This window comes from Trachypithecus francoisi, unplaced genomic scaffold (assembly GCF_009764315.1).
Source record: "Trachypithecus francoisi isolate TF-2019V2 unplaced genomic scaffold, Tfra_2.0 Lachesis_group21, whole genome shotgun sequence".
Classification (NCBI taxonomy): domain Eukaryota; kingdom Metazoa; phylum Chordata; class Mammalia; order Primates; family Cercopithecidae; genus Trachypithecus; species Trachypithecus francoisi.
The window spans coordinates 30,412,500-30,424,578 of record NW_022681467.1 but is presented as its reverse complement, the minus strand read 5'-3'; the positions used below and the strand labels follow the sequence as shown (position 1 = coordinate 30,424,578).

General features: G+C 43.8%; 1 protein-coding gene across 8 annotated transcripts in view; it reads right to left on the bottom strand.

The window, feature by feature from the left end:
• The window catches only part of ACSS2 (acyl-CoA synthetase short chain family member 2), a 51,828-nt gene that overhangs the window by 15,262 nt on the left and 24,487 nt on the right, over nt 1-12,079 (bottom strand). The window contains exon 3 of one of the 8 annotated variants that reach the window (XM_033186200.1): nt 5,681-5,756. The exons of the other annotated variants lie outside the window; for them this stretch is intronic. Coding sequence (XP_033042091.1) covers nt 5,681-5,756 — 76 coding nt within the window. The remainder of the gene's footprint in view (nt 1-5,680; nt 5,757-12,079) is intronic. 8 annotated transcript variants of the gene reach the window in all.

Sequence of the window (12,079 nt, the reverse complement as noted above, 5' to 3'; positions counted from 1 at the left end):
TCATCAATCTTGAGCTGACTGGTCAGATACTTTGGCCATTCAAGATCCTTTATACACATGTTGTATGTCATTAGGAAATGCACTGTCCATCTCTGATCCTTGATAAAATGGAGTGATGGCCCCTTCTCTTCCATCCTAGTAATGTATTAAGGAGAAGTGATATCACAGATGTGATTCCTTCTGATGAGGCATCAAGACTGCATTATTCAGAGTAGGGTCTCCAGATCACTTGTGCCTAAATCATCTAGAGGATTTGTAGATTCCTGGGCCCCAGCTCAGACATACTGAATTAGAATCACAGCGTCCAAAGATCTGCTTCTTTATTACAAGATGGTACAAGGAATTAGTATGGGATTCTGACGCACACTTAAAGTTTGAGAATTGGCTGGGCGCGGTGGCTCATGCCTGTAATCCCAGCACTTTGGAAGGCCGAGGTGGACAGACCAAAGGTCAGGAGTTTGAGACCAGCCTGGCCAACATGGTGAAACTGCATCTCTACTGAAAATACGAAAATTAGCTGGGTGTGGTGGTGTGTGCCTGTAATCCCAGCTACTGGGGAGGCTGAGGCACGAGAATCCCTTGAACCCAGGAGGCGGAGGTTGCAGCGAGCTGAGATCACACTACTGTACTCCAGCCTGGAAGACAGAGTGAGATTCGGTCTTGAATAAATAAATAAATAAATAAAGTTTGAGAATCACCATCCTGTATCAGGTGATTTCTGTCTACCTCCTCAGCCTTGCCTCCCACTCCTTCCTAGGATTTAGCCTGTTTACTTCAGTTATTCCTTCATGCATTCATTTGCTTATTCAACAACTACTATGTGCTATCTACATGTACAGAAATAAGGCACCAATGGGCGGGGCATGGTGGCTCTTTCCTGTAATCCCAGCACACTGGGAGACCTATAATCCCAGCTACTTGGGAGGCTAAGGCAGGAGAATCGCTTGAACCCGGGAGGTGGAGGTTGTGGTGAGCCAAGATCGCGCCACTGCACTCCAGCCTGGACGACAGAATAAGACTCTGTCTCAAACAAACAAACAAAAGAAGAAATAAGGCACCAATGAGCAAGATAAGTAAGATACCTGATATCATGGAGCTTATATTCTAATGATAGTGTGGGTAATAAATAACAAATATAACCAGGATAATTTCAGATTATGATAAGCATTAAAAAGGAAAGCAGAATGATATAAAAATGAGTGACTAGGGAGAAATACTTTAAAAAAATATACTATCTTGGGTCAGGCACGGTGGCTCACACCTGTAATCCTAACACTTTAGGAGGCCAAAGTGGGCCCATCTATTGAGGCTAGGAGTTCAAGACCAGCCTGGCAACATAGCAAGACCCCATCTCTAAAAAAAATTTAGCTGGATCCAGCTGGGTGCGGTGGATCACACCTGTAATCCCAGCACTTTAAGAGGCCGAGGCGGGTGGGTCACGTGAGGTCAGGAGTTCAAGACCAGCCTGACCAACATAGAGAAACACTGTCTCTACTAAAAATACAAAAATTAGCTGGGCGTGGTGGTCCATGTTTGTAATGCCAGCTACTTGGGAGGCTGAGGCAGAAGAATCACTTGTACCCAGGAGGCGGAGGTTGCAGTGAGCCAAGATCATGCCACTGCACTCCAGCCTGGGCAATAAGAGTGAAACTCCATCTCAAAAAAAAAAAAAGAAAGAAAAGAAATTAGCTAAGTGTGGTGTCATGTACCTGTAGTCCCAGCCACTCAGAAAGATAAGATGGGAAGATCTCTTGGCTCACTCCTGTAATCCCAACACTTTGGGAGGCCAAGGCAGGAGGATTATCTGAGACCAGGAATTCAAGACCAATCTGAGAAACATAGCAAAACTTCATCTCTAAAAAAAAAAAAATTCAATTAGCTGAGTGTGATGGTGCACACCTGTAGTCTCAGCTACTCAGGAGGCTGAGGCAGGAAGATCGCTTGTGCCCTGGAGGTCAAGGCTGCAGTGAGCTGTAATCATGTCACTGCACTCCAGCCTGGACAACAGAGTGAGTCCCTGTCTCAAAAAATAAATAAATGTTTCCATTAGTGGTTTTTTCCAATTTTATGATGTTTTTGAATAAATAATACATACAAGTGGGACTACATAAAAAGATACGTAATGATAAGTATTCTCCCCACTCCTATCTCCCAATTACCCTGCCTACTGGCAAACCACAGTTTGGGTTTTGCGATTTGGTTTTTAGAGACAGGGTCTCACTCTGTTACATAGGCTGGAGTGCAGTGGCACAATCATAGGTCACTGCAGCCTCCAACTCCTGGGCTCAAGCAATCCTCTTACTTCAGCCTCCTGGGTAGCTGGGACTACAGGCACATGCTACCACACCTGGCTAATTTTTTTATGTTAAAATTTTTTGTAGAGACAGTCTCGATATACTGTCCAGGATGATCTCAAACTCCTGGCCTCAAGCAATCCTGCTTCAGCCTCTCAAAGTGCTGGGATTACAGGCGTGAGCCACCATGCCCAGGGCAAAACACTGTTACCAATGTTCTGTGTAACTTTCCAGAAACAATCAATATTCAGACAGGACCACTCTTAGTAGGACAGAGGGCTAGGGTAATTCAACTAGTGTGGAATGACCAAACTAATTACTTTGCAAGAAGTCTGTATCATTAGGATCTTTAATAAGACCCTTGAGATATCACTGAAGACAGAAATTTGAAAGTTGAATATTTAAAAATTGGATTTTACAGGAGGCTGAGGCAGGAGAATCTCTTGAATTCGGGAGGTAGAGGTTGCAGCGATCTGAGAGTGTGCCATCGCACTCCAGCCTGGGTGACAAGAGTGAAACTCTGCTCCAAAAAAAAATCGGTCGGCCAGGCACAGAAGATCACACCTGTATTCCCAGCACTTTGGGAGGCCGAGGCAGGCAGATCACCTGAGGTCAGGAGTTTGAGATCAGCCTGGCTGGCCAACATGGCAAAACCCCGTCTCCACTAAAAATACAAAAATTAGCTGGGCATGGTGGCACACACCTGTAGTCCCAGCTACTTGGGAGGTTAAGGCGGGAGAATCATTTGAACCCGGAAGGTGGAGGCTACAGTGAGCAGAGATCATGCCACTGCACTCCAGCCTGGGCAACAGAGTAAGACTTTGTCTCAAAAAAAAAAAAAAGAAAAAGGATTTTAATGTTGTTCAGAAAAGAGATAAACACCTCATAGTCCCCAGTCAAGCACAGGGTAACAGGGGTAGGAAGAACGGCTCTACTTAAGGAAGAGGTCTGTCAGACAAGCATATATACTACACGCATTTGTTTACATATTCTCATTTTTTCTACACAAATGATAGCATAAAATACACACTGTTTTGTATCTTGTTTTGTTAATTATTATATGCATTCACCAAAAATGCACAAATCTTACATGTAGAAGTTGATCATATTGATTTTTCAAATTTAACAATATACCTTGATATCATTCTTCAGCAAGACTTAGATAACTATTTCTTTTTTTCATTTGTTGTTGTTTTTATTGTTGAGACAGGGTCTCACTCTGTCACTCAGGCTGGGGTGCAGTGGTACCATCATAGCTCACTGCAGCCTCAACCTCCCAGACTCAAGTGATCCTCTCACCTCTGCCTCTTGAGTAGTTGGGACTACAGGCCAGGCCAGAGCCACCACGCCTGGATACTTTTTTTTTTTTTTTTTTTTGCAAAGACAGAATCCTACTATGTTGCTCAGGCTGGTCTGGAACTCCTGGCCTCAAGTGATCCTCCGATCCCCCCACCTCAGCCTTCCTTCCAAAGTGTTGGGATTACAGGTGTGAGCCATGGCACCAAGCTTAAAGAGCTATTTCATTGTCTTTCTCAGCTGCAAAATATTCCACCGTTTGTACGTACTGTTATTTATTTAACAAATAAATGCATCAATGAATATTTTAATTTTTATGTTACTTTACTCACTTGCAAGTATATCTGTAGGATGAATTACCAGAAGTGGAACTGTTGGGTCAAGAGATGTGTGCTTTTGTTTTGTTTTGTTTTGTTTTGTTTTTTTCAAGATAGAGTTTTGCTCTTGTTGCCCAGGCTGGAGTAAAATGGTGTGATCTTGGCTCACTGCAATCTCTGCCTCCTGGGTTCAGGCAATTCTCCTGCCTCAGCCTCCTGAGTAGCTGGGATTACAGGCGTGCACCACCCACGCCTGGCTAATTTTTGCATTTTTAGTAGCGATGGGGTTTCACCATGTTGGTCAGGTTGGTCTTGAACTCCTGACGTCAGGTGATCCACCCGCCCTGGCCTCCCAAACTGCTGGGATTACAGGCGTGAGCCACTGTGCCTGGCCGACGTGTGCATTTTAAATATTGATAAATATTAGGGAACAACTACTTTAAATAAGATGGTCCTGGAGGGCCTCTCTCTGGAGAGGTGATATTTGAGCCAAGACCTGAATAATGAAAGGTAGGCAATCATACTAATTCTTGGGAAGAGTATTCTGGGGAAAGAGAGCATCAAGTGGAAAGGCACTGAGACCTTTTCAAACAAAGAAAGCAAGACAATATGGCTGGATTTCAGTGAGCAAGAAGTTGGGTAAGAATGAGAGGTAGTCAGCAGCCAAATCACGTACAGCCTTCTAGGCAATAGTAAGAAGTTTGAATTTTACTCTAAGTGGATTCCTGGTTTCCCTTGGCAAGTTCAGGTCTGTCTCCACACTTTTGACCATGCCATTGCCCCCACTCAGAATATTCTCCCTCCTCCTTCAGACACCAGCACCATGTGGCCCTCCCTTAGCACTACAGACCACTGCTTTCCCTCTCCTTCCTTACTGCACAGAGCACTTATGAAATAGGTAACTGAAACCTAGAGAGACGTAGTGGCTTGGCCAAGGTCACACAATGATAAGTGGTAGAGCCAAGAATAGATCCTCAGGTCTTCTGATTTCAAGTCAGGACTCTTTCCCTCATAGTGTGAAGGACAGGGACTGGCAAGGAAGCCAGGCCTTTTCTTACTAACAAAGGTCACACAGAAGATTGTCAGCCTCTTTCTAGTTCCTGGCTCGATGCATCAGTAGGCTTTAACCCTCCTAGGGATAAGAGAAGCCAAACACAGGGAGCTTACTGAAGTGGGAAAGAACAGGGAGAGAGGAAGCTGGCAAACAGCCCTGAATGCCAGAGGCAGAAAAGCCATTTCCTTAACTGGCTCACTGACAAGTGCCACAGGAACTTCAGAACGTCTCCGGTTATGGCTGAATGCTGACATATACATACCCAAGCATATGTGTCCCCACATGCAAACCACATACCCACTCACCTATGTGTGTTCACTTGTATAAAATCACATATACTAATATACGAACATTCTAGGCATAAAAGCTGTCCATCTGCACACATAGGAACAAATAAGGATAAATATATGCACCCAGGTTTCAAACTTAAGGACTTATCTGTATCTGCAAGTACAACCACCACAAATACGTACCCACCTATGTGTACAGTGTGCCCCTTTGGAAACTCTCCATCAAATCATTCTGTTTTGCCAGGTGCCACACATGTAATCACACACTTTGGGAGGCTGAGGTGGGTAGATCACTTGAGGCCAGGAGTTTGAGACCGGCCTGGCCAACATGGCGAAGCCCCAACTCTACTAAAAAGACAAAAATTACCCAGGCATGTTGGTGCATGCCTGTAATCCCAGCTACGGAGGAGTCTGTGGTGGGAGGATCACCTGAGTCCAGGAGGCGGAGGTTGCAGTAAGCTGAGATTGCGCCATTGGACTCCAGCCTTGGTGACAGGGCAAGACTCTGTCTCAAAAAAAAAGGAAAAAAAAAAAATTCTGTTTTATTTTTTTCATGAAACGTTCCATTGTTTGAAATTATCTCATGTATGTTAATTACTTATATATTATCTGTTTTCTTCACTGGAATATAAGCTCCATGATAGCAGAGATCTTTTTTTTTTGAGACAGAGTCTTGCTCTCTCACCCAGACTGGAGTGCAATGGTGAGATCTCGGCTCACTGCAACCTCTGCTTCCCGGGTTCAAGCAATTCTCCCTGCCTCAGCCTCCCGAGTAGCTGGGATTACAGGCACCCACCATCACACCTGGCTAACTTTTGTATTTTTAGTAGAAATGGGGTTTCAACATGTTGGCCAGGCTGGTCTCACACACCCTGACTTCAGGTGATCCACCTGCCTTGGCCTCCCAAAGTGCTGGGATTACAGACATGAGCCACTGCACCCAGCTGATAGCAGAGATATTATTTGTTTTCTTCACTGCTACATCCCTAGCACCTGGAGTACAACCTAGTACATAGAGGGTGCACAAGAAGAGATAAGCACAACCTATACAAGTACAATTTACTTGAGCCCACTTCCAACCCTGACACACACACGCACGCGCACACACACCACAGTGTGCATTCCTCTACTTGGCTATGGGCTCAAGTTATACATTATTGATATAGGCACCTTACTTATTCCAGTATCTTCTTTCTCTGACATACACACCAGGCTGGGGCCCCTGGCTGGTTGGGAAAGGTGAGGGGCAGGGTACTGGCCTGCTGCAAAATCCCAAGTCCTCTAGGATGTCAGAACTCTTAAAAGAACATCCAATTTAGTCTCTTAACTCTGAGATCCAAAGAGGCTATTAGCTATGCTTGGCATCACAGGGTGGGTTACCACAGCAGAGCAGGGACCAGGAATTAAGGTCCAGACCTCTTTCCTCTACAACAGGAGTTGCAAGCTCAAAAATTGGCAGGATCTAGGCAGGTAATGTAAATAAGTGGACCAAATGAAAGAAAATACATGATAAAGATAAGAAATAGTTCCCTTTCCACTTCCCTATAACAAAACGGCAGCAAATATATAATAACCCTTAGCCTCAGTTTCAGGGGAACAATAGGGAAAGGGAAGGGCTGGAAAACTGGTAAATGCATGCTCTGGCGAAAGGAGGCATCTAGTACCTAAACTTGGTTCCTGTCAGCTTTTGCCTGCTAGGAATCGGGGCTCAATATTGTCAATTTTTTTGATTTTTCAACAGTAGCCTGGAATCTATCTTTGTCAAAACTCCTGGATTTATGTAAGTGTTGACCACTAATTTTTAAAAGCTTTAAGGCCAAGTGCAGTGGCTCATACCTATAATACCAGTACTTTGGGAGGGCAAAGCAGGAGGACCGCTTGAGGACAGGAGTTCAAGATTGGCCTGGGCACCATAGTGTCTCTACAGAAAATTTTATAATTAGCCAAGTATGGTAGCTAATGCCTGTGGTCCCAGCTACTTGAGAGGCTAAAACAGGAGGATCACATGAGCCCAGGAGATCAAGCCTGCAGTGAGCCATGTTGATGCCACTGTACTCCAGCCTAGCAACAGTGACCCTGTCCCGCCCCTCCCTATCAAAAAAAAAAAAGTTTTAAACACTGTGAATCAAACAAAACTATGAATGAGAAATTTAGCTGGTATGATAATATGGGGAACCCTTGGTGTAAACCAAACTACTTTTCCTTCACCTGGAGGCCATATGGTTGGTGTGACAACCCGCGGTACACAGTCACTAGCCCTTCTCATCTTCTTCCCCTAGGGAACCTCCTCCAAGGAGCCTTCTCCAACTACTTCATCCTCACACTCTCACAATTTACTTTAACCCATTATTGATTCAAAATCCATTTAGAATTAGACTACCTCTCTTCACATCTATTTCTACCATCCTCGTCCAAAATTACCATTAGGTAGGTGACATTATGTCACCCCTCTGCTCAGATTGCTCAGATCACTTCCCATTTCATTTTGAGTAAAAGTCAAAGTCCTCATAATGGCCTACATGATCTAGTCCCTCGTTACCTCTCTGTCCTCACATACAACTATTCTCTCTTCCTCTCCCTCTCCCTCTGCTCCAGCCAAACGGCCTCCCCAATGTTTGGCAAAAGCACCAAGAACATTTAACCTCAGAGCCTTTGCCCTCTTGTTGAAGTGTTCTTTCCCTAGATAGCCACATGACTTACTCCTTACCTTTGAGTCATTACTCAAATGTTGGCTTCTCAGTAAGGTCATCTTTGACCACCACATAAAAAAAAAAAATACTCCCTGTGCCCCTCTCCAGCCCCAGGTTCTCTGAATTAACATTTTCCAAGAAATTTTCGCTTGTTTCCCTTTTTCTCACCTACTCAAAATCTAAAAGTTCTTTCTTCCTCCCAAAGCCCTTTATCTCATTTTCTTTGTGATCTGCTCTTCTAGCTTTTACTACATTTATTTGGGCCTTATCTTTCCCATTATACCCTGGGCTCTTGGAGGACAGAGATCATGTCTTCTTCTTCTCTGTCTCCTTCAAGCACAACTGGCACAATAGGTATTCAAGGGTCATGGCTGAATAACTGAAAGACTGATAATTGACTAATCACAGGGAAGACTGGGGCTACCCTTTATTTATTTATTTATTTGTTTGTTTGTTTTTTTGTTTATTTATTTTTTGAGACAACGTCTCACTATGTTGCCCAGGCTGGTCTTAAACTCTCAGGTTCAAATGATTCTCCCACCTCAGCCTCCAGAGTAGTTGGGACTACAGCCATGCACCACTGCACCCAGCTCCCCTCTTTATATGAGAAGGGTAGTCATTGGATTGAAGCTTTTAATTCCCTAGAACTACAAGTAAGGCACAGGATAGGAAGAAACAGCTGAGGGAAAGATAGGTAGAGAAACTGGGTTCTTTACAGAGGCATCAGATGGAAGAGAAACCAGAGGAGAAACATCCCAGGTGAGAAGAGACACCAAACCTGTTATGAGAGATGAGAGGAACACTGAACTGAGATGTTTAGCCTGTGTAAGAGAACATACTGAGAGATGTGATATCAAGTCTCAAAAATCTGTATATTCATTGCCTCCACCCTGGTCAAGCCACCTTCATCTCTTGCCTGGATGACCACAATAACCACCTAACTGGTCTCCCACTTCACTCTTGCACCCTTCCAGTCCACACATCACCCAGCATGATCTGTGATCTTTTTTATTTTTTTGAGACAGAGTCTCGGTCTGTCGTCCAGGCTGGAGTGTAGTAGTGTGATCTCGACTCACTGCAACCTCTGTCTGCTGGGTTCAAATGATTCTTCTGCCTCAGCCTCCCAAGTAGCTGAGACCACAGGTGCATGCCACTATGCCTGGCTAATTTTTGCATTTTTAGTACAGATGAAGTTTCACCATGTTAGCCAGTCTGGTCTCGAACTCCTGACCTCGAGCGATCTGCCTGCCTTGGCTCCCAAAGAGCTGGGATTACAAGCATGAGCCACTGCACCCAGCCACAGAATGATTTATTAAAAACATAAATTGGCCAGGCATGGTGGCTCATGCCTGTAATCCCAGCACTTTGGGAAGCCAAGGTAGGTGGATTGAGCCCAAGAGTTTGAGACCAGACTGGGTAACATAGCAAAATGCTCTACTTAAAAAAAAAAAAAAAATTAGCCAGGTGTGGTGGTTCATGCTAAATCTATAGTTTTAGCTACTCAGGAGGCTGAGGTAGGAGGATCACTTGAGCCCGGGAGGTGGAGATTGCAGTGAGCCGAGATGTTGCCTCTACACTCCAGCCAGGGCAATAGAGCCAGACCTTGTCTCAAAATAAATAAATAAACAATGACGACAACAAAACAAACAAACCACAAATCACATCATATCACCTGCTGCTTAAAATCCTTTAATGGCTTCCATTGCATATAGAAGAAAATCCATATTCCTACTTTGCCTTGTATCCTCCTCAACTTCATCTTGTGCCATTCTCCTATTCTGCCTACTAGGCTCCAAACACGCTGGCCTTCTGACTGACAGAACATGCCATGTTCTTTAACTATCTTTCCCCAATTCTTCCTGTGTTTCAAATCTCAGCTTAAATGTCACCTCCTAGTGAAGCTTTCCCTGACCACCCTAAGTAGATCAGCCCTTCCTGTTATTCTTCATCACAACACTGCTTATTTTCTTCACAGCATTTTCCTCAAACTATACTTCTTTTGTTAGTTATTTGTTTACTTATTGTTATTGTTGTTAATATTAACAATAACATTAATAATATTACATATTGTTTACTTATTATTTTTGCTAATTGCCTATCTTCCCTACTAGACAGAAGACAGTTTCTGAAGGCAGAGGCCAAGTTGGTCTTGTTCACTGCTGAATCCCTCATTGTCTTGTACAGAACCTTGTATATCGTAGGTGTTCATTAAATTTTTGCTGAATGAATGCATGAATCTAAAGGATTATTATGGGAAAAAGTAGACTAAGGTAGTATAACTATAAATGGAAAACCTATGTCAGTTGGGAGAGCTCCATATTAAAGAAAACCTTTCTAACTGTTAGAGGTGTCCAAAGATGGAAGGCACTCCTTCAGGAGTTTCCTGACCCTGGAGATACCAAGTCGAATCTGGGATTTTTAGGGATACTAAAGAGCAGACTCCACAATATGGCCAGGGACCAAACAAGACCAGTGTTTCTCAAAGAGTGGTCAGATAGTGTTAATAATGCAGTACCAAGTTTCCATGCCGCATAGGATTGTTCAGGTTGGGCCAGGGTAGCCCTGACACCTACTTCTACCAGATTATTCTCCAGGGAATGGGGTCTTGAAATTTTCATTGCATAAGCTCCCCATATCATTCATGGTTATTGAAGTTTGAGATGACCTTTATGGCCCTTCCAACTTTGATATTCTTTGATTCTATAAAATGAAAAAATAATGTGAAAGTTCTGCGATCCATAAAGCACTACACAAATGTGGAGCACTCAAGATACAAGTATACCCACGAGCCAATTTCCCTTTCACCAGGGAATGGGAGCAATGTACCTTGACCAATTAGCAGCCTAATGTTCCCTCTGGGTGCTTCTGCCCTAGCTGCAGTAAGGAACAAGAAGGGCCGAAGGAGGAGGTAGACAGAGGCATATCCCAAAAACTGAACCACAGATTACTCAGAATGCCAGAGGAGGGCCAGGCATGGTGGCTCATGCCTGTAATCCCAACACTTTAGGGTCCGAGGTGGGAGGATCACTTGAGACCAGGAGTTACAGGGACTAGACTGGACAACAAAGCAAGACCCTGTGTCTGAAAAAAAAAAAAAAGAAAAAGAAAAATAAAGAATTCCAGAGGAGGATGGCACTTTTGAGACTCACCACTCTTATTTACCAATGAGAAATCTTCGGCACAGAAATGGAAAGCGATGACCTCGAAGTTACTTACAAACTAGTAGCAGCATTATTCTAAAGCACTGTTGTCCAAAATGGTCACTAGCCACATATAGCTATCGAACACTTGAAATGTGGCAGAAGAACTGGATTATTTTACTTAATTTTAATTACTATAAATATCAATAGTTACATGTAGTTAGTGGCTTCCATGTTGGATAGCACAATTCCTGAGTCCAAATGTCTCTAGTTCAGGGTACTCTCCTCCTAAATGACATGGTCTCCAAAAGGGTGGTATTATTTCCAAATTCAGAATTAGCATAAGGAAAAAAATAAAAATGTAGGAACTCTGAGAACTATGAGGTTGACAACTACCAAGGATGGAATTTTAGTGTACTTAACAGAAATTCATCATTCTGTTTGGTTTTCCCTTAGTTCCTTAGAAAAAGTTCCTTTTGAAAACACCAAAGATTTCTGGTTTCAAGTGACAATCTAATTTGCAGACCCTAATGCAGCCTCACTCAGCTCCTGACTCAAAAACTGGAATCAACTGTCATCCTATCACCCAAATTTGGAAGGGCTCTCCACCAACTATAAAACTGATGAAACTAGAGTAAATAGCCTCAATCAGTGGACTATTTATGAAATGTCTCCCTAAACATTGATTCCTCACCTATTGAGGAAGCCAGGTTTGTACCAACCAGTCTTCAAAAGGCAGTTAATGGCCGGGCGCGGTGGCTCAAGCCTGTAATCCCAGCACTTTGGGAGGCCGAGACGGGCGGATCACGAGGTCAGGAGATCGAGACCATCCTGGCTAATACGGTGAAACCCCGTCTCTACTAAAAAAATACAAAAAACTAGCCGGGCGCGTTGGCGGGCGCCTGTAGTCCCAGCTACTTGGGAGGCTGAGGCAGGAGAATGGCGGGAACCCGGGAGGCGGAGCTTGCAGTGAGCTGAGATCCGGCCACTGCACTCCA